Here is a 27,923-nt window from a genome sequence, read left to right on the forward strand (position 1 = left end):
CCCATTGTGAGACACCTTGGGATGAGTGATCATGGAATGACCAAGTTGAGGGTAACATCAAAAAGGCAGGAAAGAAAATGTTACTGTAAAGATGGCGAACTCAGTAAGAAAGGGGTGAATAAAGATCAGAGATGGGTAAACTGATATGGAGAAAAGAAATTTGAGAGTTGTCTGTTTCTTAATGATACTGTTGAAGACCACAAAAGCAAATTGTTTCAGTATGAAGGAAAGAACAATGATATGAGAACAACAGAAAGTCTGTATCATATCCTGTGGTGAAATGGAGTCTGGAAGGCAGTATAAAAAAGGGCAGACGAATGAAATTGCACAAGCAGGGATGGGAAGAGACAGAAACTCGTACAAAAAATACAACTAGCAAAAGGCATCAAGGCCAAAAAAAAAAAAAAAAAAGAATAATTCTATAATGCTTTAGCAGCAAAAAAATTTTTTTTACAAAATCAAGAAATAACTGAAAAGATTAAAGGGGACATTAAGCCATGAGCAGATGTTTCCAAGATAGCTGGAGTATTTAATGGCTGTTTTGCCTCAATCTCCCTAAGAAGGTCAGCTACAATCTGATGACAAATGTGAAAAGTCGTGGAACAAATAAACTACTTGTTAGCACTAAGAAGCTAACAAGATGGTAAGTAAAAGTCTACACAGATTTGTCAAGCACAAATCACATCAGAGCCAACTAATTTTGTTCTGTTATACAGGAATGCACCTCCTGCCTCAACAGAAGAGAAGTATTAAACTTGATATAATAAAGAGATACAGGCTGGACGAAACTGCTCTAAAGGAGCTGGAAACTGGTAGACAAAGTGATCCAGAGTGTTATTTATGCTGAAAGGTGGAAAAAAAAAAAGAGATATATTTAAATCTCTTTACATTTTTTAGCATGATTTTGATGGGTGAAAATATACTTAATTCAGTAAAAGCAGTGAGGTTTAGATACCTATATAAGAACTCTATTTTTCTAGGAAATGCATGGAATTATGCATAACTTAGAAAAATTACACATTCAAAAGTATGATAGCAGGTTTTTTTCTGAAAATAAGCTTGAAAAGTCCACTATCATAGAATCCCAGAATGGTTTGAGTTGGAAGGGCCCTTAAAGGCCATCTCATTCCACTCTCTGCCATGGGCAGGGACATCTTCCACTACTCCAGGTTGCTCCAAGTCCTGTCCAACCTGGCCTTGGACACTTCCAGAGATGGGGCAGCCACAGCTTCTCTGGACACCCTGTGCCAGGGCCTCCCCACTCTCCCAGAATTTTTTCCTGGGATCTCATCTAAACCCACTCTCCATGTGAAGCCATTCCCTCTTGTCCTATCACTCCAGCCCTTGTAAACAGTCTCTCTCCATCTCTCTTATGGACTTCCTTCAGGTACTGGAAGCCTTCTCTTTTCCAGGCTGAACAATCCCAATTCTCTCAGCCTTCTGAGTATGAAAAAGGATAAATAAATTTCTGTCGTATTTTTTCTTTATAAAGTTTATGTTTAAACATGTGAATGTTTTTCATTCTGCCTGCATCTTCAACCAGTTACCCTATTTTACACACTGCTGGGATTTAAAATTTCATTGTCATCTAGAAATATCCTTAATTATGGAGAGTGAATAGAACAAAAGAGAAACTCTGATGTGATTGAATTTGAAGATCTGGGGGCCTAAGCAGTAATTATGCATGAAAAATGGTGTTGTGCATATTTCTGCTGGAAACTCCTCCACCTGCCTCCTCCTACTTACTGAGCCTTTGCCATTCCCATTATAGCAACGACCTCCTCGTGACTGGGGGGTTTGGAAGATGTGCTGAGTGCCTGTGGTGGTGTTGATGGCAGTGGCTGAGGAAGTCCATGTGGGCATTTCTCACACAGAAAGTGCTCCAACCTTTTGTCGAGAGACCAGATGTTCTCTGTGGTGTCTGTTTTAAATATCTGCCATGTCTTTGAGGTGAGACAGGATTCTAACCACTGCAACACAAGGCTGGGACTTAGATTGGAAAACATCTATTTCAGTGTTAAAATTTAAAAGGAGTAGCCAAAATGAGAAAAAACATAAGCTTGCTCTTTAAAGCTCTTGCTAATAGGTGATACAGAAAGATGTTTTTTGTGGAAATCTTCTCAGTTTGTGGGTGGATGATGGGGAAAATGTGAGCAGTACAGTCTGTCCCAAGTCTTATCTTAAGGATTTAGCACCATTGACAAAGCAGTTCTCAGGAGAGAAACATGGTTTGGAAACATAATTATGGGCTGAAAAACACTCTGGGTCTCCATCAGGATAGTTGGATTCAGCTGCTCGAAAGTCATCTGACATAAAATCATCTGCCCCTATTTTTCAAGGTTGAGTCAAAAAATGTTCAGTGGCAATGTTTGGCTCTTAGTACTGCTCTGCAGTGGGGTTTGGTGGTGACTGCAGAGGTAATGGAAATTGTGATTTCCTATTTGTAACTAAGCTCTGGATCTTGGGATACTTTCTAACCAAATTATTTTCTGTGATAAAAATCAGCAGACGAATGTGTAAATAGTTTAAGATACTAAAGGGGTAAAAATATTAGAGAATACCGTTCTCAATTTAAGTGTCTCCTTGTCCTTCTAAACAAGTTAACTTCTGGGGCATGACCAAACTGGGTTTGGTTTAACCAGTGTGTGAGTGTTAGAAGAGTTTTCTCAAGTTTCTACTCACCTGTACAACCTGGTCCTGTAGAAGTCATGATACTGCACTTGAGTGGCAGGGGGAGGGTGTAAAAAGAAAATGTTTGTGACAGTGTTTAGGTAGAGTGGAATGAAATGCACCAGTTTGAAACACTGGATTTAGAAATGATGAATTTGTAGGGGATTTGATTTTCACTCTTTCTGTAGCAGGAGTGTCTGTGACGCAGTATTCCCGATTCAGACGTCAGAATACAAATCTATACCAAGCTGATGAAGGTTACCTTAACAAATTTGGCAGGAATCCTTCAGCTGTGTTTGTATTTGATGGTGGCCATTAGCTCCATGGGTCTCATCATCATTTAGTCATGTTTTTTTGACTTTTAAACTGTCAATAGGAATGTATATCAGCTGCTAAAAAATGTTAGCAGGAACAGTGTAGCTAAAATTACATTGTACTTACACGTGCCATCTTGAATAATTTTCCTGTAGCACTTCATAATGCAGACAATTACCACTGTCAGGAGCTTCCATTTCAAACACTGAGCCAGCTTCTGAAAATGCAATGGCAAATTTCCCACAAGCCTGTCCAAGAAGGGGTTTGAGTCCTCTCAGAGCTCTGATATGCAGGATCAGCATCCTTAATGCAGAAACACCTGTCCAGAGCAGCCCTACCTGCCCCAAACCGGGGCTGTAGAACTTGTGCACGTTCTAGACATCAGATTGTCCTTGGGCAGAGGGAGGTTTGGCAGCTGGGAGTGGAGAGAGGGGGAAATAAAAAAATGAGTATGACTGGCATTAATAAGGTCAGAAAAAGGGTAGATAAGTACGGTTGAAGTTGAATAGCTGAAAGAGAAATTGTTAATTAATGTGGAAGAATCCACAGTAAAAACTGTGTCAAACCAGCTGGACTGAATTCTCTCCCAGGATTTGGGACTGAGCTGAAGATCCTTTTTGCGTATTGTTTCTCTCTCAAGTAATGGCTCTGGGAGTGCTGGGACAATGTGTGGGCATTTATCCCCAGTTAATTGCTTTAAAATATTATCATGTTCCTTTATTGCCAGTTGCTATGTAAGGAAGTAGAAAATTATATTTTACTTTTATTGTGCAATATATGCTAAATTTTCCTTTTGTTATGTTTTTAATAGCATAGATATTTTCAAATAGAAAAGGTATCTCGTTCACTGTCAGTATAATGATTTGTCTGCTGGGAAAAAATAACTTTGTATCACTGAGAATTATTTCTTTAATATTCAGAGAACTTTCCTAGGGATTAACCTTACCACCTAATGAGTTTTTTCTTCTGCTTAGTCATGAAAAAAAAACCATCTTCGAATTTTTACCTCTCTTTTAGCAACCTGATCTGTTGGGATAGCTAATCTTCCATCAGCTCCTCCTGTATTTAAGTTTGGTGTGGCTTTAGTATTTCAAGGAAAGTATTTTTCTGAGTTTTGTGCAATAGTTAATTGATAGCAATAATAATGGTTACAGCATGAACTTTTCATCCTGCTCAGGGTGAACTTCCTCAAAAGCTAACCAAACATTAAGGAATATTGCTGCCCACAGCAATGGCCTTGTTCTGGTTGCTGCAGTGACCATGGAAAATCTTTGTGTCTCTGAAGTGTGCTGCACACAGCTGGGACAAAGAGCCTTTCTGATAGAATATAGAGCTTCTGAAAATTAGAGGTTTCATCATCACTGGAGATGAAACCTGTGGAGTATTTTATAAGGTTTTTGGTGGGTAGGTTTTTAGAAAAGGGCACAGGAGGAGTGATGCATTTTCATTTTCTCTATTGGTTGCTTCAGCTGACTTTCATTCCCTGGATCTTTCTCTAGAATCTGCATTTGCTTGGTTTTCCTATTTATCCCCTCTCTTGTTAATAGTATATGCAAAAGAAACTGCCTACTGTCTGGATTTGTATATGAAAGTTCTGGAAGAGATGTAAGTGGTATTATTAGAGATGTTAATTCTTTCCTATAAAATTACTATTTGTCATGGTTCCTATGGAAATATTAATATGTAGCTATTCCAAAGCAGGAGCTTTTACAGATATCCATCTTATTTTGTGTCTCTCACCACCACTACCCTCCTTCCCCCACAAGTGGGGGTTTTTTCTGTTGGGGATCAAATATGATGTGCAAATAGGCAGGGATATAGTGTTTTCTGCAGGGTTATTTTGATTTTTTTAGTTATTAACAGGAAGAAATCAATTAGTTGCAGGCATTGGAACTTCTTTCTTTTTCCTGCTCAGGACGAATGACAATGTGTCATGAACACACACAGCTGGAAGAGATTCTGCTCACTTGAGGGGCAGGGGACAAATCTGCATTGTTAAAGTATGTAAGTGAGCTCAGAGAAAGCACTTCCAAGTATTTTTCTGTCTGTGGGAAGGCCCAGTATAAGGAATCCTCTTATTACATTTGAGCTCTTTCTGTGGTAAAATTCCCCCTGAAAACCCAATTCTGTGTTCCTGGCAGAAATTGTCATGTGCAAAGCTCTTGTGGAGCAAGAATTAAATGTGACAGCTGCTGTATCAGACCTCAGAACCATTAGCTTCTCCTAGGGTAGAGATGGTGATAAAATCCTTATTCTACAAAATACCTGTAATCCAAAATTAGAATTCTTCCCTGCAAAGCTTTCCTCACCTGCCACCTGGCAGGGTCAGTCTGCTTTGCTTTCCATTAGTTAAAATCTCTGTTACTGGGGAATCACACTAGATGACTAAAGTCTCTCTTTTGGGTTTTTTTTTTTTTTAGAAATAGAAACCTTTTCTAATTGACAAGATTCCTTTGAGGAACGTAAATATGTACCTTTTATGATGGAAATAACAGAAAAATCCTCATGACGGTGTCAAATGTTCAAGTGTGGCAGAGTCACGAGAAGCCAAGGAGAAAGTAATTGGTGCTTAGCTCCCTTTCTCCTGCAAGCCTCAATAACACTTTAACATTGTGGTGGTTTTCCCTTGAATGTGGCAAGAGAAATGACAGGTAGTTATTTTCACTATTTTCTGTTTCCATGGAAACCCAGTGTTTGCAGTAACAGTCTTACTGTAAGCTCTGTAATCCTCCCCCGGGGCTTCTCGCCAATGTGGTAATTTAATAATTCATGAGCATTAAGCCTGAATTTGCTGGGAAGCAAACTGTGTTGCTTGGAGCCGTTTTCTCAGGGCCAGATTCATTTCCCTCACAGATTTGGTGTTCTTTTCTCTAAGATGTCTTTATAAAATACACTCCATAAACCAAAGCAGTGTACTTTGCTTCACTTGTTTGTGAAAGCAAGGTTATTGCAGAGCTGCTGGATAAGACAGCTCGGGAAAGCAAGTCTCCTGCCTCCCCCAACAAAAGAAAAGGGGGGAAAACCAAACACACTCGGTGAGCACTCGCCTGAAAAGGAAGATTTTTAAATAGTCCATGAGTCGCTGTTGAGACAGTGAGCAAACTTGAAGTTCACCAGAGGTGATGCTCCTGTCTCCGGGGCTCGGCAGTGACCGCTGTCAGTGATGGATTGCTCAAACACTGCTGGCATCTGGGAGATGCTCTTGCTTTACACTGGGAGTGGGAATTGAGTTCTTCACAGACACAGGACCATTCTGTACATATGCTCTGGCTTCCTGTCGCACTCACACTGAGATTGAAGATTCATACTGTGGAGCTCTGGGAGATCTTGTTATCAGGTCAGTCTTACAGCAGCTGTAAGGACCTAGATTTTTTCCCAAGAGGATGAGCAAAAATTAGCAATTCTGAAAGATAATCATAATGAACAGAAAATAAACTTGAAAAAGTTTTTACAGAAGATACTCCTACTGTTTAAATCACCTTTCAAGAGAAAAACCTGTTATTTTTGACAATGGGAAATTACTAAAATGTTGATACAGATGTGTGCTTTCTTCATGAACGTGAGACCATGCTCATGAAATAAAGTTCAGAAGGCCTGAAGTGAGGCTTGTTTTCTTTTTAGAAAGTTCCTACAGGGTGTTGTCGAAAGTATCAGGCTGCAGTGCTGTCCTGGAGTGACCGTTTCAATCACTGACCATGGTAATGTTCTTGCAGTTGACAAACTCAAGAGAGATTTGGACAAATTTGGCCAATGGAATGAAAATAGAAGTCTATTTTTTTCTTGTGTGAAGTTGTGCAGGCAAATATGAGAAGCCTCATCTCCTTATCATTAACTGTGTTGCACGATGCAGCACAAATGGAAAGCCAGGACAGTAGAGCCTGGTTTTCTCTCAGCTTCCAAATAGGATGGTGGAGAGCAGTAATTGCTTTCTGGAAAACTGGCTAATGCTGCTGCCCTGGGGCTTTAAAACTTCTGCTGTGCTGGTCAATGGACTTCCTCTCTGATAAAGGAGCAGCTTCCCAAGTTAATCCATGCAAATATTAGCTTGTCCAAACTGTAAGGTTTAGAGACTGTAGTTTCAGTTTTCTCTCCCCTTCCCACTCCCACCAAACCCCAGGGATCTCTTTCATGGTGTTTCTCTCCTAACTTAATTAATGTTTTGAACCAAGCTCCTTTTTTTGCAGCTTTAAGAAAATGCTTTGATCCTATACCAGTAACTCCTAACATAATTCCATTCATCTGGTTAACATATTGTCCTTGTAGAGCTTGTACACACAGGGGTAGGAAGAATGCAGTATTTGATGGCACTGATGAAGTAAGCTGCCCAAAATGTGGTGTGCAGAGCAAGACTGGGATATTTTGAAGGCAAATGTTGGCAAGGTTTAGTTGCCATAGAGAGTGACCAGCTTATCCCAAGTTTGTTCTTGAGATTTATCAGGGGCAAAATATGGTGCTTTTACAGTAGCATCTTCAAATGTTTATGATACTCATATGCCAGCTCAAATGTTACTCTAGAATTATTGTCAGGCATGTTAGCATTCATTAAAGAAGGGACTAGAGATTTTCTGGGGAGGGGTAGGAGGTAGAAATTAAATAGTATCATGCTTATCATTTATTTTTTAACCAGTAGGACTGAAAGGAGGTGAACTGTCCTGGCTAGGCAAGTGTTTGTAGCTTATTCCTGAAAACTTCTGGCTTCTGTGGCAGCATTTTCAGATTTTTGTTCCTGAGTTGGTATTTTACATGCAGGTGAGGTTTTATGTAATACCAAAAGTGTCAGAAAGAAACTTGGGGAGACACCAAGAGAAGATCAAAGCCTAAAATATGAGTTCTTATGTGATCTTTTCCACTACCATGTGACCCTTTTCCCTGTGCACTTCTTTGTTCAGTGTTCCCCCAGTTTTCTCTGGAAATAAGCACTGCGGAAAATAAGAAAAATTAGGGAGCATTTGTACCTTTTCCCTTTCGGTGGCACATTGGAATGGAGAGGGTGAAGGAGGTTTTGTTTCTGGGAGAAATAGCTGCTGGACCATTATTTAAGGCAAGGGAAGGGTACAAGATGTGAGGTTTCTGCCTAAGGAGATTGAAGCCCGAATGTGCTGCTGTTCCTGCTTCAGAAAACCAATCTCCTATATTTTATTAAAGAATTAATTTTTTCGGTCCGTGTTCTTTATCACCAGTTTCCAATTCCAACAGAAAATTGATCTGCAGCCTCTCTGCAGACCTCCACAGCTTTGGCATTATGCATCTATTAATGCTGTGCCTACATTCCCAAATGGATGCCCAGTCAGGATTTTTGCCTTGAAACACCCCCAGTAATGAAACGTGCCCATGAATGAATACAAGGGGCTCACCAGGCCACCCCAAGCTCTTTGCCAGGCCCTTCCTTTTGTTGTCATCTCCACATGTTATGCAAAGAACATCGTGAACAAATCTCAACAACAAAAACTCCCTGTGGGCATAGTGCCACTCCTGCTCACCCAACAGTAAATTTTGTCCCTGTTTTCCCCCTTTTTCATGCTGAAAATGTAACATCCCAAACCATTGATGGCTTCCTTCCTTTTTGCAGAGTTCAGTATGGTCATGCTTTTCAGTCAGTTTGGGGAAGCCAAGAAGTGAGACACTACACTCCTTTCATTTTTTCTCCTTTGCAAGTGAATGAACAAGAAGCTGTTTGACTTTGCTTGTCAGAGCAGTGGTTCTTATATTTGAGTAGTTGTAGTAATTACTAATCATGAGAGTGATTGTAAACCCAGGCTCAGTGCTGCACAAGAGGTGGTTTCACTATGATGTGAATTAGCACAGGAGGAGATGCTGCAATTAGAATAATTGGAGGTTGCTTATGGCATATAGGAGCAAAAGGAATAAATAAACTTTTGTTTAAGATACTGCTTCTGGTGTGGCACGTCTTGGGTCTGAGCTCAGCAGGGTAAAATATTAATTCTTTTCTCTGTTTTGATGCATTTATTTCCAATTTTATGCAAAAGAACTGATTTTGGTGTATATTCAGAGTAGCTGAAAACTTTTATTGAGTTGTTGGTTTTGGTTGTGGGTGCTTTGTGGGTTTTTTGGTTTTGGACAGTAGTAGGATCAAGCAGTCAGATTGCATCTCAGTACCTCCCCATGCTTCATTTGCACCGCTCATTTGGCAGTTACAACTACTGGGTTTTTTTAATTAATTTCCACATGGAATTTATTCAGATTTGATATTTCAGTCTTACTAAACTGGACTTAATGTTGTATAGATTCTGTGCATGCTCTTGTCCTTGTGCAGAAGATAAGCTTGAGGAAAAGATGCACTGGAGACTCAACTTTTTCCAAGGACGTAGCTCTTAAAAGAAGAAATTAAGTTACTGAATTCCCATTAAGTTTCTTGACCCTAAATGTGTGTATTTTTGTCTAAAAACTGAGCTGCAATGATAGATGAAGGCAGTGGATTTTCAGGACATTGGAAACAGGGTTATTCTTCTAGATTTGCTTTGACATAGAAATAAATTTGTAGTTGTAAAATGGGAAGCAGCTGACTAACTAGTACATCCCTAGCAGCTGACTAACTAGTACATGTGGGTCACCAGTGTAAAAAGGTTCCAGTCCCATTCCAGGGACCATTCCAGGGATACTGACAGTGTCAGCACCGGTGAGACCGTAGTAGAGTAATAACAGAATAGTAGAACAATAGTAAACTGTTCTTGATCAGTACTAATATCAAAAATTAGAAGAGTGCTGGGGATGAGAAACAAACCCAGAAGTTTAGGAGAGCTGATGTGCAAGGAAAGGAAGGAGAACTGGAGGTGGCTTGGCCCTTTGGGGTGGCCTCTTGGCACTGTTGCCTTCTTCTCCTGGTCCTGTCTGTGGATCTCCTTCGGCCAAATGCCTCTTCCTGATCCACAGGTCTCAAATGCTGCAGTTGATTCAAAGTCCCCTTAATTATTTATTTGTAAAAGCTCAAGAGGACTCGAGGGAGGACTGGAAATGAAAGGAAGGAATGTAAAGGTTGTTACTGCAGTGATGCTGGAATAAGGGAACAGGTGATCAATAGGCAGGTGAGAGAGGTGGTGGCTGCTTCATTTCTTGAAAAGCACTGGAATAGGGGGACAGGAACCAGATTTTCTCCATGGCTCTAACAAGGAGAAGATGAATTGCAAATTTTAAAAGATTTCCACTTATTAATGGAGGAAAACCTTGCAAGAGACAGCAAGTGGTATCCCAGAATATCCCTCTTCGGGTGCTTTAAAAGCAGACTAAGCAATACAGCTTTTGTTAATGAATGAAATACATACAGAGAGCTCAGCTCAAAGACTTGGCAGTGGCTTCCCTGCCATTGTCCAAGGGACAGCCTGCACAGGATTTTGTGGCACACAGGATTGCATTCAGCTCCTGTATGAAAATGAAATGCTCATTAGAACTGAAATAATAATTAAAACCTAAAAAAAACCTGCTTTGAAAGTTCAAGACTACATCTTATTGGAAATTTAATATACAATAGAGAACATTGATTTATGTATTAGGTGGATAGAGGTAGCTATGAAGATGTGATATTGTTGTTGTAATGCGACTGTCAGTGTAATGTTCTGAAGTTCTGGTGTTGTCCTGCTCTTCACTTAACATCACAAAATTCTTACTGAAAGAATGGATTATAGCATATCATTAAAGCATTTGGTAAAATGTTCTTAACTTACTGACATCTCAAAAGAATCATCAAATACCTGTTTCTTACAGATTTCTTTGTGGCATTTCAGCAGTCTCTGAGGTTATAACACTGGTGGCAAATTAATTAAAATTATAACTGAATGAGGTTGTGGGATACATGGAGTTCGGAGTAATAGTGAGTGACAGGGAGAGTGAAACAGCCGGAGAGGATGATCTGGGTTGCTGAGCATCCTTAACTTACATAAATTATCCTGCAGAGGTGTATAATGAGATAGGTATGGGTCATGCTCAAGAATTAAAGACCATTTCAACAAAAGTAATAATTCTGAAAATATATCATTATTTATAATGAACAGGTCACATGAACTCACAGCACAAAGCTGTGTGGAAGGGCCAAGAGAGGTGATGTCTGATAAATCATAGTTACCATGAGTAGGGACTTGGCTTCACCTGTGTGGAGCCCACAGATGTGTGTGTATTTATGGTGGAGCTGGTCTCAGTACCAGACTCTTACAATCTTACAGCTTTAGAACCGGTCATGAAATGCTATTGAGAAATTGCACCGTGGGTATGTTCTACAAAACGATTCCAGCACTTTTTCTTGGATTTTTTAACAGTGTTAAATTGCTTATTTGTGTGTGGGGATATCACTGCTATGCCTGCCCTGCAAGGAATGAGCTTCTCTAAAGGGCTCTTTAGCACAGAAGGGTGACAAAATGCACTGAAATCAGGCATTTCCAAGCTGCCCGTGGTCCATGTGCTTTAGCAGCAGGGATGAGTGGCCTTTGGAGCAAGCTGCCAAAGGAGGTAGTGTGGACACTGTGCTTTCATTTTTTTCAGGCCAACAGTGGATAATATGCTGGCAAATGTATCAAAGGAAGGCTACTGGAGTTGATGCAGTTCTGCTGGATAGGATTGAAAGGATCTGTGATTTAATGGAAAATTTAATGATGTGCTCTAACTTTATTTCTATGAAAATCTAGGAAGAAAACTCTGGTCAATACTCAGGGGGCTGTTGCACACTAGGGAAAAAATTGCTCATCAAACTTGCTTCTACACATAAATTCTCTGTCTTAAGAAATAATACGAATGTCCATGTCTTACCATGCATTGTGAGGATTGTTCATTTTGCAGTCTGGCTAAACGTGCTGGTTTTACTCATCAAAGAGCTGCTTGATTTGATTGGTAAGAGTTATATCAGTTGAATCTTAATGTATTTGAATTAGTTTCTTGTTTCTATAAATGCTGCTCTATGTTGAAGGAGATGGCTTAATTGGTATTCTTGTAATTTTAGTTTTGAGTGGATTTTAATGAACCAGTTTTACCAAAGGCAGTGTACCCCTCAGCAAGTTTGCCTTAGCCTGTGCCTGGAGGAGTTGTAATGTGTACAGATTCTGTGCTTCTTATATTCACATTATTTTAATGTTATTGCATCATGAATATGCATCAACACAATGTTTTCACATGCAGACTACTTACTATTAAAAATCTGTGCTATTCCATTTAATTTTGTATATACCAGTGAATATTGTTGCATATACTTTGGAATTATAGCAACCACTGCATTTTTCTTAAATAAAACCAAAACCTACCTGTATTCTTCTGTTGAAGTATGTACAGGAAAAGCTCATAGTTTTTTTTTAACATTGTTTGTTTTTCAGTGAGAGGTTCATGGTGAGGTTAAACAAGAATGGAGGCCCCAGGAATCCAGAGAAGATCGATCGAATGTGTGCACTTTTCACAGTACGTGTCTGTTCCCTTTCTTCTCCCCTCACAGGAGTGGGATTGGAGGTTTCCTGAGGGGAAAGAAACTCAGTTCTTCCTCTCCAATATAATCAGTAGAACAGAAATGACTTTTAGGTTTTGTTATGGTTTTGATTAAATGTTAACATAGGAAGTGAATGTACTTCTAAATTATTTTTATGGCTAAGTGAATATTCTGAAGTACTTCCTTTTAAGTGCATTTTGTTCCTGCATATAGTGTGAAATTTTGAATTTTTTCATTGGATGTGCTGTGCTCTTAGATAACAGAGCGTAGGAAAAGGCTGTTATGGCCTGAACATAAGACAAGGCACTTTTTTCTGAATGAAAATCAGACAAGTGTTATCCCTTGTCCTGTCCCTACATGCCCTTGTCAGAAATCCCTTCTGTGCTGGTCTTAAGTTCCGTTTAAAATTCCTTCAGAATCAAGTGTCAGACCATGATTTTTTTTGCTGTTTGTCCTCAGAAAGGATATAAAAATCTAGAGACGCTGAAACTTAACAGCTCCTTGCAGAATAACTGTAAGGAATCTCAGATCCCAAGTGTGATAAACACCTTCCATCGTGACTCACCTTTAGTTAGTGCACATGCTGGAAGCTCTGTGACAGAAGTATTTTTACCTTCCGTGAAAAAAAAGATGGCAGAGCTTTGGTTCTGGCAGTGACACCCTCTGAGGTCAGACAGGGCTGGACACTGAACCAGGCATGGTCCCCAGCACTGTTCCCTTCTCTCTCTTAAGAAGGCAGCAGAATTCCTCCTCTTAGGGATCAGAATATATCCAGCCAGGTGTAGGATTGCTCAGTTTTGTCTCCATCTGGATCTAGGAGATGCAGGGCAGTCCAAAAGTAGCACTGACCTGGATGCTGACATCAGTAGCAGTTCTGGTACCATCAGTGAAGTGCTGCCAGCTGATTAAACATCAGCAGAGGTGGCAGCATCACCCCACAGAGGGTAACTCCAACCCAGAGTCTGGCCCTGCTGAGAGAAGGTGGGCAGGGGTTAAGGTTCAGCAGTGATGTCTGAGTCAGGTGAAAGGCAGGAGTGCAGCATTAGGAGCTGCCCTAAGAAATATTCCCAAAAGGCAGCACAGATTGCTTCGTATCAGCTTTGGCACTTTCTGGCCTCTGAGGTTTATCATTTTGGAAAAGATCATTTTGGAATCCAACTTCCCCATCCTCACCGATGCCACATGACTTGGGGTCATGGAACAACTGTCCTGTTTCTCTCTGTGTGGTGAACAGTGTGAAACACTTTTGCTCTGGTGATCTGCAAACCAGCCTCTACACCCTTTAAAAAATAATGATAAACTACAGCCAAGGCCATAACAGTTCCAGGAGAGACCTGCTGCATATTCCAAGGAGGGCCTCTGTAGTCCAGGAGCAGCCAGCCCTGGGATTGTAGACATGTGCCACTGCAGCCCCAATCCTGACCAGAGATACCTCCTGAGCTCCCTTTCTCATCACTATGCAAAAATACCAAAGCTGCTGCAGTCTCAGCTCTCCAAGGTGCTCAGACTCCATCACAGGCTGGTGGAGGTGCTTAGACTCTCTCACTCATCTGCTGGAATGTGCACTCTACATAACAGGAATTAAAATTAATGTATACTCTACATAGCAGGAATTATAATTGGAAAAATTATCTGTGAAAAAAATCTCACACTTCTAATACAGGATTTTTCATCAATGTGTTCAAAGGACTTTCCAAAGTGTGTAGTAGAAGAGCAACAAATAATTGCTTTTTTCAATAACCATTTTATCTGCAGTGGTTCTATCTTATCATAATTTCTTAATTATGAAATGCTTCTAAGATAAGGTAATTCTGTGATTTTCAGGTCTCTTCCCAAGCTTGTGTTCATCTTGACTTTAAATCTATTTATTTATTTCCTTGCCCTCCCTCACCACACCGCAATATCTTTCTAAAACTCATTTTCCCCAAGGCAAGCAGCCCATATGTTAGATAATTCAAGGGATCCCTATCTTTTCCTGCTATCTCTGTTACTTCTAAGGGTTCAGCTGTCTCCTTGTGTAAGATACCAAAATTACCCAGGTTTTGGTTTTACATCTGCTGTCATATCATAGCAAAGGTGAGAAATTGCTTTCTCTGGACATCAAAGCTCGCTCAAGCAAACCTCAGCCTGTGCACACCTTAGAAATGTTCCTGGGTCTGAATTAAAATGTAACTACACTGTATAAAGTTGTTATTTTTGTTAAACACTGTATTCTCTGTGGCCTGTCAGGTTGGCAGCTGAATTAAATGACTAATTAGTGGCAGATAGGTATCCTTGATTCCAGTGGTTTGGGTGTGGTTGTGATGGTGTTTGGGTTTTTTAACACACAAGCAGGCCTTTGTAGAAACCAGCATTGTAAAGAACTAACCATTATTGTAGAGTAACTCTCTTCCCATACCCAATACTGGGGGTAAAATTTAGGGGTGATTTTCTAAAAAGCCATTCAGTTGGAATTATAATGAAATTTTGTTGCGTATCAGTCAGTATCATTTAGGAAGCTCAGAAGGATGTGGGAAATACCCACCCTGTGGATGCAGTCCTAAGAATAACCAGTAAATGTAGTTTGTCCTCTCCTGGTCCTAGGACAAGCGCATGGATTCTCTGCAGAGGAATTCTCTGAAAACTTCCTGGCAGGGGTTGGGGCTTTTAATTGTTTGGTCCACGTCATAATACGAATTTCTTGCCTTGTAAAAAGCCTGTGCTGTACAAATTGAAATACAAGGCCATCTGGGCCCACATTTTTTGTCTTTTGCCTGTGACACAGTAAATTTTTTTGTGAAATTGGAAAAGTGACTAAAGTGTGAACCCGTCAATATGTTCATGCCCTGCCATTTTCTGATGTTTTGACAGTTGCCCTTTGAAAAAATAGTTCTTTAAATTGCTGTTAATTAAGAACTGGTAATCTGATGGTGTAATAAAATTCCCCCTGTCAAAGCACAGATATTTTCAGGAATCTATTGCTCTCTAGAGCACTAAGTATTACCTCCAAGGTTTTTTGATTTTTGAAATGCCTTGTCAGGCACTACTGAGATTAAAACTATGTCAAATCAGTTTTAGTGTGGAACTTCATGTCTCCAAGACATGCAAGATAAAGGCTACCATATGTTACACTGGTATGCTGGGTGATGGAGAAAGCCTAGAAAGTGTGTTCCCTTCTTGGTGCAGCAGCAGAATCGAGCCTGAGGAGGAAATGCTAAAGATGATTTATGTAGCTTAATTTTTTGGCTCTGGAGGGACACGATCTGCTGGTTAGCAGCACCCCAAACAGTGGCTCTGCAGCTCCCTGCATATGCTGCCCTGGGAAATGCAGTGCTGCTTTTAGAGAGCAAGGAGGCACAGCCATGAATTTGTTACTTGCCTGCTGTAATTTAGCAGTATAACACAATAGGGAGGGGATTGAAACTTCTCCTTAGGATAAATTCCCTTTATGCCTAGTTCTGAGTCACTGTGCCAGCTTTTATTGCGCTGCATGGCACCGTAATCTGGAGTTGCATTGCCATTATAATCTCACTGGTTGAGATATGGGTTCTCAAGTCACATGTGAAAGAAAGTCCCTGTGTGATTTAAGGTTCATGTTTTAGCTTTCAGCAAAATGCAGTTTTAAATTCTAAATTGGTTCAGATTAGGAATGACAGATCTTAGATGTCCACAGCTTAAATTTCCTCCCCGCTTTGTGTAAAAATAGCATTATTTCCTTTTACAGTGGTTATAATACCACGTAGTTGAGGAGCTTTTTAAAGAAAACCACGAGATTTTATCTGAATCAGAGATTGTTCCAGTTAATTTTTGTGTAAAGTAGTACCTGACAGTGAGATGACAGCACTTAGTAGAGAAAGAGGCAGCAGCTGTTGCTGTAGAGCACGAGGATCCTTTTTGCATCGGTCTAAAACAGGGATGAATATTCTCCCAGTACACAGTGTCTGTTTAAAATCTTGTCTGGGAGGTGAGTGGCATAGGCAAAACTGGTTTTTAGGAAGAAATGTTTCTTAGACCTTTCCTGTAACTAAAAAAATAAAAATGCAGGAGGAATGTCTCAAAGTTGATGTTTGTTTATGAAGTTATCAGTGAAATCTACAATATGCCAAGGAAATTGCAATGAGGGTGGCTTCTGACATACGAATGCAAAATGCTGCCATAATGACTTATTGAAAAGTGTCCTATATGTATTTTCTTATTTTTTTTAATTTTTAAATTGTTATTATTTTCTTAATTTATTTATTAACTTTATTTTTGAAGTTGCATCGGAGTCAATAACACTTACTTGTCTTCATTAACTTCGGCTTCCCTTTTGCTCTTCTGTAGGTTGTCCTGTTGTTTGGTTTTTCTTGAAGCTCATTTTTAAAAGGCTTGACCTGCTTTTCTGTAACATGGGATTTCAGAGTTTTCATCCACGTTTATAGCTGCAGGCACTTATGTTGGAATGTCTCTATTTTTTCCAATCTTCCAGGATCTCAGCAGCAAGGACATGAAGAGGGATTTGTACATAGTTGCCCATGTAATCCGAATAGGTAAAGTATGATTTAGTGCTTGAAATATACGTAATAAACAGTGTTCTTCGAGTATTTTTAAATGTATGTTTTAATTAGCTGCTTTAAAATGATTTATACATTTAGAAAACTCAGTCATAAACTGATTGACATTCAGACCATATGGAGCTAAGTGTTAGAAAGTTACAGATGACTGTTTAACAGAGATTTTGTTTTTCTGAGTCTGAAACAGAATTTTTGATTAAACACCACATTTAGGGGAGAGGGACAAACTAAAAAGGCTTCTTGTTTAATGTTTAAAAACTTCAAATGAGATCTTTTTACTGGTGATTATAGCTGGGTTACAGGGCAGCATGTCTGACCATCCACATTGAGTAAATCAGAGGCTGTTAGACAAGTATATATCAAGATCTGGTTGCTGCTGTAGGAGTCTGTGGTGCAGACACATATTTTACCTGTGTTAATTTTAAATATTATGCCCAAAATGCTAACAATGTGCAGTAGGAGTAGCAGAGACAGTTTCCTCAGCTGTATTATTGTAAACAAGTGAGTAGTGCAGTGCCATTCATGTGTTCCAGGTTTTCAGGTGGCTGAAGAATGGCCGGGCAGTATTTGCGAGGAAAGGATTTTTAAGCTGTTGCCAGCTCAGTCACTGCTAACACCCATTACCAGCCACAGACACCTTTTCTGAAGTACAGCAGCTCTAAAGAGAGCTTTGTGTGTTGTCCTGGGAATGGCAATGTGCCTTCAGAGCCACAGCTGTGTCAGAGAGGTCGGGTTTTCATTATCTGACTTCACCGTGTCATGAGAGCCCACACGTCAGAATTGCTCTGTTATCACTTGAGGTGATAAATGAAGCTTGTAGAAAGATGCTGTGTTAACCTTGATGCAAGAAGTGTTGGACAAATTATTATATGTAATGTTACAAGTTCACTTAGATTATCACAGTGATTTTTCTGGCCTTGGCATTTTTTGCTCTATTTAAAAACTGCCTCAGTAATAGGAAGTCAATCACTGAGCAGATTTGTACCTCAGAATTCTCCTTCCTGTGCTCCAAGAAGGATCCATCCAACAACCAATATATGATATTATATATATTATATACAATATATAATATATAATACATTCCCTTAAAGCAGCTGAATAAAATGAAAATTTGTACAAACAGGGCACTCTAAGGAAGGAGCACAATGAATCTCTGTGTGGGTCAGACTGCTGAGTACAAGCCATACTCTTGGCTCATTCCACAGATGATTTGTAGTCAGCCCAGCTGGATGCAAATATGTGTCATGGAGCTGCAAATCAAAGCTGGCCAGACATGATGCTGTTCACTTCGCCCTTGACTGTTTTTGGCTGAGGTGTAGGTTCAGATGGACCTCTGGGTTTGAAAAGTTTAAGAGTGAAAAGCTGTGGTGGGTTGAGCCCAGGTGAACACCAGAGGCCCTCCAAGCTGCTCTGTCACTCCCCTCCTCAGCAGGATGGGGCTGGGGGCAGAAATAAGATGGAAGGAAATTAATGGGTGAAGATAAAGGCAGTCTGATAAAGCAAAGGCCACGTGCAGAAGCAAAGGAAAGCAAAAGATTCATTCTCTCTACTTTCAGTCAGCCATCAATGTCCAGCCACTTCCCAGGAAGCCAGGCTGTATAGAGCCAAACCTCATAGTGACAAATGTCCCCCTCTCCTCCTTCCCCTTGTGTTGCTGAGCAGATGTCATGTGCTGCGGGACATCCCTCTGGCCAGTGTGGATCAGCTCTCCTGGCTGTGTCCCCTCCCAGCCCTGTCCCCCCAGGCTCCTGGAGAGGGGGATGTTGCAGAGGTAGTCCTGGTGCTGTGCCAGCCCTGCTCACATCCCTGGGCTGTTCTCAGCATCTCCCTGCACAGCCCAGCACGTGGGGCTGGGGGAAAACCAGCTGCAGCTCCTCCAGAGCCAGGGCAGGAGTGTCAGCCTGCAGCCAGGAGCTGAAAGTGGCCTGGGTGTGTGTTCTCAGAGGGGTGATGAACACAGCAGGCAGGATGTGGCTGCCCATCCATCCCTGATGTTTGAAATTTCCTTCTCTTTAGGTCGCATGCTGCTCAATGACTCCAAGAAAGGGCCCCCCCATTTACACTATCGCCGCCCCTACGGCTGTGCAGTGCTCAGCATCATGGACGTGCTCCAGTCCATCTCGGAAATCAAGGAAGAGAAGGACTTTGTTCTCAAAGTTTACACGTGAGTAACTCCTAGAAGGAAGTTTTTTGCTTCTTTATTATTCCAGCAGCTCATAGAAACTAATGAATATTATCCACAGATGTTTCAGGTGTGTGAAATGCTTCAGAGGTTATTGAATATTGCCCAAATCTGTGTGACTTGCAAAGCTGCTCTTTTATTAGTGTGAATTATTTAAAATCTGCTGAGCTCAAACCCAGAGGAATGTACTGTATTTCATCTGATGAAGGGAATAATAACTCATCTGCTCTTTCTTACCACTCATGGTAACCAACAAAAGAAGTAGAGAACAACTAATTCAACAGTGTGTGACCAAAATTCTCAAAACAAATCAACATTTTTTGAGCAGGAATCTGTCTTCAGTTATTTGTGATTTTGAACTTCAAACTAACAAATTCTTATTATGAAATGTGGTCTCACAGTTGTAATAAAGAGGCCACAGACAAACTGTCTGGAGACTGCAGGGAATATTTAAATCCCTTGTCAGTGAGGATAAATAGTGGCAAGATCTGTTTTGCAGATGGACTGAGACACAGCTGACACTGCTTTGTGGTCTGTGGCCACTGTTGAGAGTAATAAGATAATTTGGTGGGTTACAGAACTTTGTTATTCTTTGAGAAGTGCATTCAGCAGCAGAAAATGTGATCTTCAAGGGAAGCTATGTGAAAAAATGTCTTTTACTGTTCACTGAAGATTCTTGGATGTCTCTTCATACATTAGAAATCTCTTAAGCCCAAACAAAAGTCTCTCAGAGTCAGCTCTTTCATTCTTCCTTTGCCAAAAGTTATGAAAATTGTAGCAAAAATGTCAAATTATAGGGAAGAAAATGGTCATCTTTCTTCTTTCTGTCAGTAGAATCTGGCTCATCTTGGCCTTTTGTCACATTCAGTTTCAGCTTATCTCAGACCAGTGGGTTTTAGTTATATAGTTCTATTGGCTTTGTAGATATGGTGTTAATGTATTGCAACTGCAACATTTTGAATGTTTACAGGAATGGAACATTCTGATTATCATATTTCTGTTTTGTTGCCCATTTAATGCCTCTTTAGCTTCTGAAAAATAGAACAGAAAAAACTTGTTGAAACACTGGACTTTGTCAGTGACAAGTGGAGTCACACAGCCTGTTAGAGCAACCCAAAGCCTTGGTACAAAGCTGAAATAAAAATCACAGGATACAGAGCTTCCCTTTTCTTCCTGCTAATCTGCAGTGTTTTGTTTACATGGATTCCCTTCATAGCACCCAGGTTTTGTCCAAATTCCTCAGCAGATTTGCACCAGTCACTCCTCACGTGGGCAGGGAGAGCCCCTGGCTGAATTCAGCTCTGTAATCAGATGCTTGTAATTCTTTATCACTATTATCACTCTCTTGGGCTGTTATAAGGCTTGTACATTATTCTTTCATGTTGCTGCTGTTTGGAGTGTTCTGTGTAAACCTGCAGCAGAAATATTCAGGAGGGAACATGGATATATCTGAAGGGCACCAGCTTATCCCCTTTGCAGCTTTGATAGCTGTTGGTCTTTTATGACAGAGTTTTCACAGGTTTCTCTCTTGCATCTTCTCTTTGCACATTCCTTTAGCTAACCTGCCTTTTCTTGTTCCTAGGCTACAATTGAAATGACAGGGTTTTGTCCTTTGTAAGTTTAAAATTGAATATGAGTGCTTAAACAGCCCTGAACTGATTTTCTTACCTGCTGCTCTCATTTGGATTACTGTTAAAATGGCCATCTCCAAAACATCATAAAGATGAAATAAGGAGAGAGGTGTATTTGTATTTTTCAAGGAGCAGTAAAAAGCATTCCTTTTATACACTCTGTGGCTAAAGCTTACAGCTGCCACAAATGAGGCAGCCAGAAAAGCCTTTTCACAGGGAGAAGCTGAAAAAAATTTGAGAGACTGAAAACCTAACAAAAGCTGAAACAAATACATGGTCTGTCAAGGGAGACTTCTGCTGAATCCACAAGAGAATGCTTATGGGAGGGGGAAAAAAATCAATTTACTTCGCCAGTCTTCTTCAGCTTGCCTTATTATTGTTAAAGATTTATGTCTGAAAAAATTTTTTTCTCACAATTGAGATTTTCCTCTTTGTTAATCCCACAGTCATGTTAAAATCTCCCTAAGAGGATATAGTACCATAGCTGTAGTTATAAGCTCATTATGTAAAAGCATAAAGGTTTGCTTTTATAATTCTTTTTAATATATATGTAAAATAATTTAAAAGTGAGATGGAAATTAAATTCTCAGTCCCTTTTTTCTGAAATCACTTGATTTAATATTTTGTATTAATTTTATCTGTAGTGAAATTTTTTGCTCATTAAACATGTTATTCTTTGTGTCCATCTTACCATTCTCCTGAAAACTTCATGCATTTCTCTTCCATATTTGCTTTTTTCTGTTTCTTTTTTTTTGTACTGTTTTCTTTCAATCCTTTTTTTCCTCTTTCTCCAGCCCTAGATCTTAAAATGCTTACCTGTTAATGCCTGAATGCCTTTCCCTTTTGCTATTCCATTGTTGCTATTTGCCTAGCTGGACAAGAGCTCACATCCCATTGCTGTCCCCAGCTGCTGACTCCGGGGGCTGCTGTGGGGTGGAAAACATTCCAAATGTGCATTTGCTGCACAACCAGCCAGCCTCAAAGGTGATGGATGGCTCAGGAGAAAATTGTTATTTAAAGGAGAAATAGATTCCTTTATATACTTGGTATTTGGACAAGTAAAATGTGAGCACAATAAGACACATTCCAAGCAAATGTTTCCAGGCCAGCCTGTCAAAGTTGGGAGAAGATCCTCCTCCCTGGTGCTCAGGAAATGCAAAGTGCAGCTTCCACTGGCACTTGGTACAAAACTGGCTTTAAGCTGCCTTTACAGCTGATTTTGGGATAACTTTGTTCCAGGTTAATTGGCAGGCATAAGTTGTTGGAGGCTGAAATCTATTTTAACTTGTACTCCAGAGGCTTGTACAGCAACTAAAAATCACCACAGTTTAGACATTTGTTTGTGTCTGTGAGGATGGAAGATGGTATAGAATCTCTGCTTTAGGTTCTCTCTCTACTTTTAAGAGAATCTTATTTGGAGTAGGATAAATGACTTTTAATGTGTTGACAATGTGAAGATAATTTTTATTTTTTCTTGATGAGTAAGCTAAACCAGCACAGAACACAATTACTGGCAGGGGGTTTGTACTGTCCATTAGTGCCTTAGCTCTGTTGTGTTTTGGTTTTGAGGGATTGTTTTGGAGAGCACAAATACAGTCAATTTACCATCCTGGGAAGTTGTGCAAGGTCATTTGTGTGCTGATCTGCCTTGTGTGACTGTGTGGGTAACTGGTGTCTCCTCCCAGAAGGGGTATAGTACTTACAGGAGGTGGGCAGTAGAGCAAGTGAGATGTTTAAGGACACAGATGTTTTCTATTTCATTTGGTCCAAGTTGTCTCTGTTCCTTTTGCTGTTCTAAGAACATTTGGGGGAGTCAGTAATTGTGCCATCGCAGGCTTTGGGGCTTACCTCATTAATCTTGGCAGCACATGGTTTTGCAATACTGAAGCTGCAGGAAATTACCAGCTACTACTTGTAGAGAGCCTGAATTCCTTCTGCCATGCTGTTCTTCAGTTACATAAGGCAGCAAACCAAAACATCCCCACTGTCTTCATAGGAGCTGGTGTGTGTCTAACCCTGGTTGTGCTGGCATGTTGTGCTCTTGGGGGGAAGCAAAAAAGGGAAAAAATGGTAATATCCTTGGAGAAGTTTTACAAAGTGACTTTTTTCTTAAAACTCCCAGGAGCTGAAAGCTTAGAGTATTAGCTTTTTATTTTAACCTTTAAGAGTCAATAGGACAGAGGTTTAATTAAATTGTTTAATTCAATTGCTTTTCAGGAGAAATGAGATTCACAATTGCTGCTGAGTTAAAAATTGCTGACTTCATGGGGAATCATTGAATCTTGCTGTTGTGATTTAAATAAAGCACAGTTGAATTTAAAATGCACTTAGACTTGATCAACACACTGCTTTTCCTTTCTTTTTTAACCAATAGCACTGTTTGTAGTAAAGGTGCTGGTTTTTTCACATGAGAGAAGATTATATGGCTCATCTTTCATGTAAAAGCTGGATAAAGAGGGTCACTTCAGTTGTTTGCCTTTCTCTCCCCAGTCTGAGGTCTCTCCCATCCTATGGGACAGTAGCCTGTGGACTCAGAACGTGGAGCTGGTTTCCTTGGCTCCTGTCCCAGTGGCACTGCGATTCCTGCATGTTGTGCTTTGGATCCTGGACAGAAATGTAGCACTCATTTTCTACATGCACAGAATTCAGACAGAGTGTCCAGAGCTTTCTTCATTCTGTCATAATCTGAAAAGTGGAAAGATGGCTTTGGTGACAGAAGAGTCACCACCAGCTCCAAAGTGTCCATTGAAAGGACATAACTATTAGGAAATATTTTGTTCCCTTCCACTTTAAAAATAAGTTACATGGGATTTCTCTCATTCATCCAAACCCTGTACAAGCTTTCATATTATCTCTACAGCAAAGTTGACTCTCGTGTTCCAAGACGAGAAAGCATTTAACTTGAATTAGTGTTCTTCTATTTTAGGTGTAACAATGAAAACGAATGGTGCCAGATCCATGAAAATATCATCCGCAAGTCCAGCACCAAATACACAGCCCCCAGTTCCAACTATGGTAAATATTTCCTTGTGCTTGTTTGTCAGAACAACAGCTGAACATCTCCTTTAGGAAACTGCTGATTATTTGTAGCAGAGAAATTCACTGAGATGTGAGGTTTTCCTTTCGTAGCTAATGACAGATAAATAGGGAAAATAAATCCTGTCTTATCTGTTTACCTCATGTAATGATGTCTGTAGTTGCTAATTCAGAGATATCACTGCTCTCCTACTCCAAATGAAGCAGCTGATAGGATACAGTTCAGCTTCATTACAGCCAGTTCTGCATTCATTACCAAGTGTCTGAATCATGGTGATGTCCAAATACTGAATTTGTCTTAATTTCACTTATTTGCATATTGAGATGCTGTAGTGGAATATGCAGTGCACGCTCCCATAGAAGAGATTAAGCACAACAATAAGAAAATAAAACATTTTGCAGGTTTGGAATTTTACTGTGTGTAAAGCTGGTTTCATTCCATGCTGCTCCTCCTGTTAAAGTTATTCACTAGTCATCATTAAAAGATCTTCCTAAATTGTTTACAACTTTGAAAACTTGGGCAACATGTCTGAACTTCCAAATCTGCTCCAGTCCTTTGACCCTGGAATTTTTAAAATTTCTTTTCATTCGTTTGTTTTTAATAGCAGACAAGGATATAAAATGAACCAGTTTTCCTGTAAGTGACAAAAATAGTCAAGACTGATTCCTAATGAACACGTGTCTCTTGTGTGCTGTGAAACCTTCTGGACACACAGACACCCTTGTACATGGTATTCAAAGGGTTTGAATTTTTTCCATGGTTTCAAAGCCTGTGTTTTCCCTGCAGTGCTCTCCTGCCTACTCAGCTGGGCAGTTGCAAGTCCATGTTTTGGCAGCTTTTGAGTATATACATGCTGACTGTCCAGCTGGCTGGTTTGCCTCCCTTTTTCTTCATTTTAAGGCTTTTTGCTCAATTTTTTCATCCCAACTGCCAGTATTCATTAAATTTATACAATCCTCATGTAATCTGGATATCCGCTTATTTGCCAAATTCAGCTGAAGCCAAACAACAGGCTTGAAAATTATTTCAAGGGGAGAAGGCAGGAAGTGGGTAGGAGGTACATGATACTCCTGGTTTCGTTCCCCTGGTAACTAATGGTGACTAAATATTGGTCACAAAGCCCAGATATTGAGCTTAGGAAAGAGTAGGACTTTGGATGGCTCGTGCAAAACTGTTCATCCAAGGCAGGGTTTGGTTTGGTGTGTGCTGTTCTGGGCAGTGAACAGAGAGGACACAAGGAACTCTTGACCAAGTGACACTGAAGGGGATAAAGAATGTGGAAAATTGCTCTGTGCAGGTAATTCTCATGGGTACTTGGAGCTGGTAGTGTGTGCTCCACAGGTGAGACTGGGCTTGAATGCCTGAGTTCAATGCTGCCATTTTTTGGTATGGTAATGCTGGACTTCGTAATTTTACCAATGTACTCTCCTATGTTGTAAATTAAAAGCAACTAGAGAAAAGTTGCTTTTCTCAGCTGGACTGAGATTAAGTGTGTAATTATTCCTAGTCCAGCTGTTCAGATGATACACCGAACAACAGAGGTGGTTGCTGAAGTCAGTTTGGCCAGTTGGCACTCCTGAAACATCTTGAGGAACTGCTGGGAATTTCATTAAAATCAACATCCTTCTATGAAGCAGTTAAAGAAATGAGTGGAACAGATACACTTTGAGATTTAAGTTTTTCCATGGTATTAAGCAGGATTAAAGGCACTTGAGAGATGTTCCAGAGCTTTCTGTGGTTGATGGTCCCTCAGACAGAGGTGGCATTGCTCATACATGTGTTGTAACCTGCTGCATGTGAGGAACAGAAGTCATGGAAGTACTTTCTGTAGCCTGGGACATGTCTGCAAAATTAAATATTCTGATTGTTAAGACTTGTATTTTAATATAATTTTGTGCTCTTAATTGATCCCTTATAACAGTTTTGTTTCTTCCATTTTAATTTTCAAGTACTCCAAGGGAGAAAAGAGCTGTGTTTATATATTGTATTAAATTAACTGTGGAGCAATACATTAGTTTACCTGCACACTTTGTACACACAGAATCTGATTTTTAGGGCAGAAACAATGAACCTCTTTGGTTTTTTTCCAGGACTTATAATATCTCTTCAGCTTCTTCGTGGTGACATGGAGCAGATCCGAAGGGAGAACCCCATGATCTTTAACAGAGGCGTTTCTGTCACCAGGAAGTTGGGATTTCCTGATGTTATAATGCCAGGTAAACACAGCAGCTCCAAGCTGAAAATACTGGTCATTCTGTCTTGTACTCTACCACTTAAGTGCAGCTGGGATGGGGACTTGACTTGAGTGAGACTCGTAACAGGGTTGTCTTATTTATCAGTGAATGCCAGATTTGGGTAGGCAAATGCTAAAACATGGTCAGCAACAGACATTCTAGTGATAGAAGGTGTTAAAATCACATGGATAGAAGGGGATCTGGAAAGATTGTTCTGATAGTCTCCACAACCCCTGCCAGTTAATATCCCTCTTGTACACTCAGCATAGAGATTTTTAAATGCATGAAATTCCTTCTTCCCAGCAATCCAAATCCTGGAAGAAAAGAGCTTATACTTTGCAACCTTGATGTTTCTGAGTGCATGTGATCCTTTTGTAATGAGAAGTAGAGAAGGTGCAGATCTGGTCAGATTTTCCCTCTGGCCTCATGGAGCAGCTGGTCTGTGCAATGTCTCGGCTGCAGCACTGCTGTGCTTCCTCTGCTCCTCACCTCTGGAGCAGCAGCTGGAGATGCTTCTTGGCTTGGCAGATCCAGCACGGCCAAGAATTCACTTAGAGAAGAACCCAGAATGTGGCCAGTCATGCAACCCCATAAAACCTGATGTTACACTGGCTTGAGTTCTGCAGTGTGGTGAGAAATGGGTTTGCTAACTAGTAGCATTTGAACTATTACTTCATTGCTATGATAAGCAAGCCCAAGGATGACTTTACAGACATGGGAAATTTGGTGAAAGCATAATGGGAAAAGCATCAGATTTTGTTACTCAAAAGGCTGCAGTGAGACATCAGTACCAGAAGTTGTTGTAGCCTTGTTATGGAAGCTCTGCAGAAACGACAATAAAATAGGGAGTAGGTGGGAAGCATTTCTAGAAACTAAAGTCAAAGGATTTTGAACAACATGTGTTTATTTACTAATGAGCTTGAAAATGGTGGTAACAGAGCAGCAGAGGATGTGGGCTATAAAGCCAATTACAAATGTTGGTTCTTAGTGACCTTATAGCAGTTCCAGGCATAACCCAAAGCAATCAAATAGGGAAAAGATGAATTATTGCAGATTGATGTACAAACACAGCAGCTGCAAGGTGATCTGCTGTAATTGAGATCACAGCTGGATGTGTCACATTTACACACCTGTGTAAGGGAATTAATTCTCCTGCAAGAACTGCTTGATCCTCCATTTCTGTGGATAGAGCTGTGCCTCAGGTGCTTCAGGCCACTGAAGCTGAAGAACAGCTTCGTGTCCTCAGTGTTCCCCTGAGGAACTTTGTTTTCCAGGCCCTGGCCCTCTCTGCAAAGTGCACAGTGTGTTCCTGAATTTGCTGCTCGGGCAAGGCTTTGGGCTAGGGCTTGAGCAAACAGATCAGCAGTGTTCGTACAAAACGTACTCCTGCCCTAAGCTTTTAAAATTCTCTGTTCGTTACAGCTAATTCAAATTTCCAGATTTTCTTTGTGAGAACCACAGTTCTTGGAGAAAACACTGGGGTTTTAAGATGATAGACTGTTTGGAATTGGACTCATACACATATACACACACACACACATATATATATCTGCTCAAAATGCTGATTGATAGAAACAAATGTGTGAAAATATCACCATTCTGCTGTTAAATGCTTCCTGCCTCTCTAGAGGATCTGAGCACAGAACTTCTCCTTGATTCCAGGTGTGCTACAAGAGGTTTTCATATAGAGAGTTTAGATACAAAGCTTTAGGCATTATGAGAATAATGCTTCTATTGTGAGGAAAGGCAGTTTGTACCTGTCTGTAAACACCAGGTAAGAAAAGAAAAGCAGTGGAGGAAGTGTGAAGGAACTTTCATTGTAATTATAAATGAGGACGTTGCCAGAGTAGAGAGGAGCTGTGAAGAGAGGAATAGTCATGAATGGGGCTCTAAACAAAGGCTTT

At 40.3% G+C, this 27,923-nt stretch overlaps 1 protein-coding gene across 11 annotated transcripts in view; it reads left to right on the top strand.

Moving 5' to 3' along the window:
* DOCK3 (dedicator of cytokinesis 3) overlaps positions 1-27,923 on the top strand; it is a 185,539-nt gene that overhangs the window by 80,668 nt on the left and 76,948 nt on the right. For all 11 annotated transcript variants that reach the window (XM_048315970.1, XM_048315971.1, XM_048315976.1 and 8 more), the window contains exons 10-14: positions 12,297-12,378; positions 16,851-16,911; positions 18,952-19,099; positions 23,675-23,763; positions 25,876-26,001. In XM_048315970.1, coding sequence (XP_048171927.1) covers positions 12,297-12,378; positions 16,851-16,911; positions 18,952-19,099; positions 23,675-23,763; positions 25,876-26,001 — 506 coding nt within the window. The remainder of the gene's footprint in view (positions 1-12,296; positions 12,379-16,850; positions 16,912-18,951; positions 19,100-23,674; positions 23,764-25,875; positions 26,002-27,923) is intronic.

The sequence above is a fragment of the Corvus hawaiiensis genome, chromosome 11 (genome assembly GCF_020740725.1).
Source record: "Corvus hawaiiensis isolate bCorHaw1 chromosome 11, bCorHaw1.pri.cur, whole genome shotgun sequence".
Classification (NCBI taxonomy): Eukaryota; Metazoa; Chordata; class Aves; order Passeriformes; family Corvidae; genus Corvus; species Corvus hawaiiensis.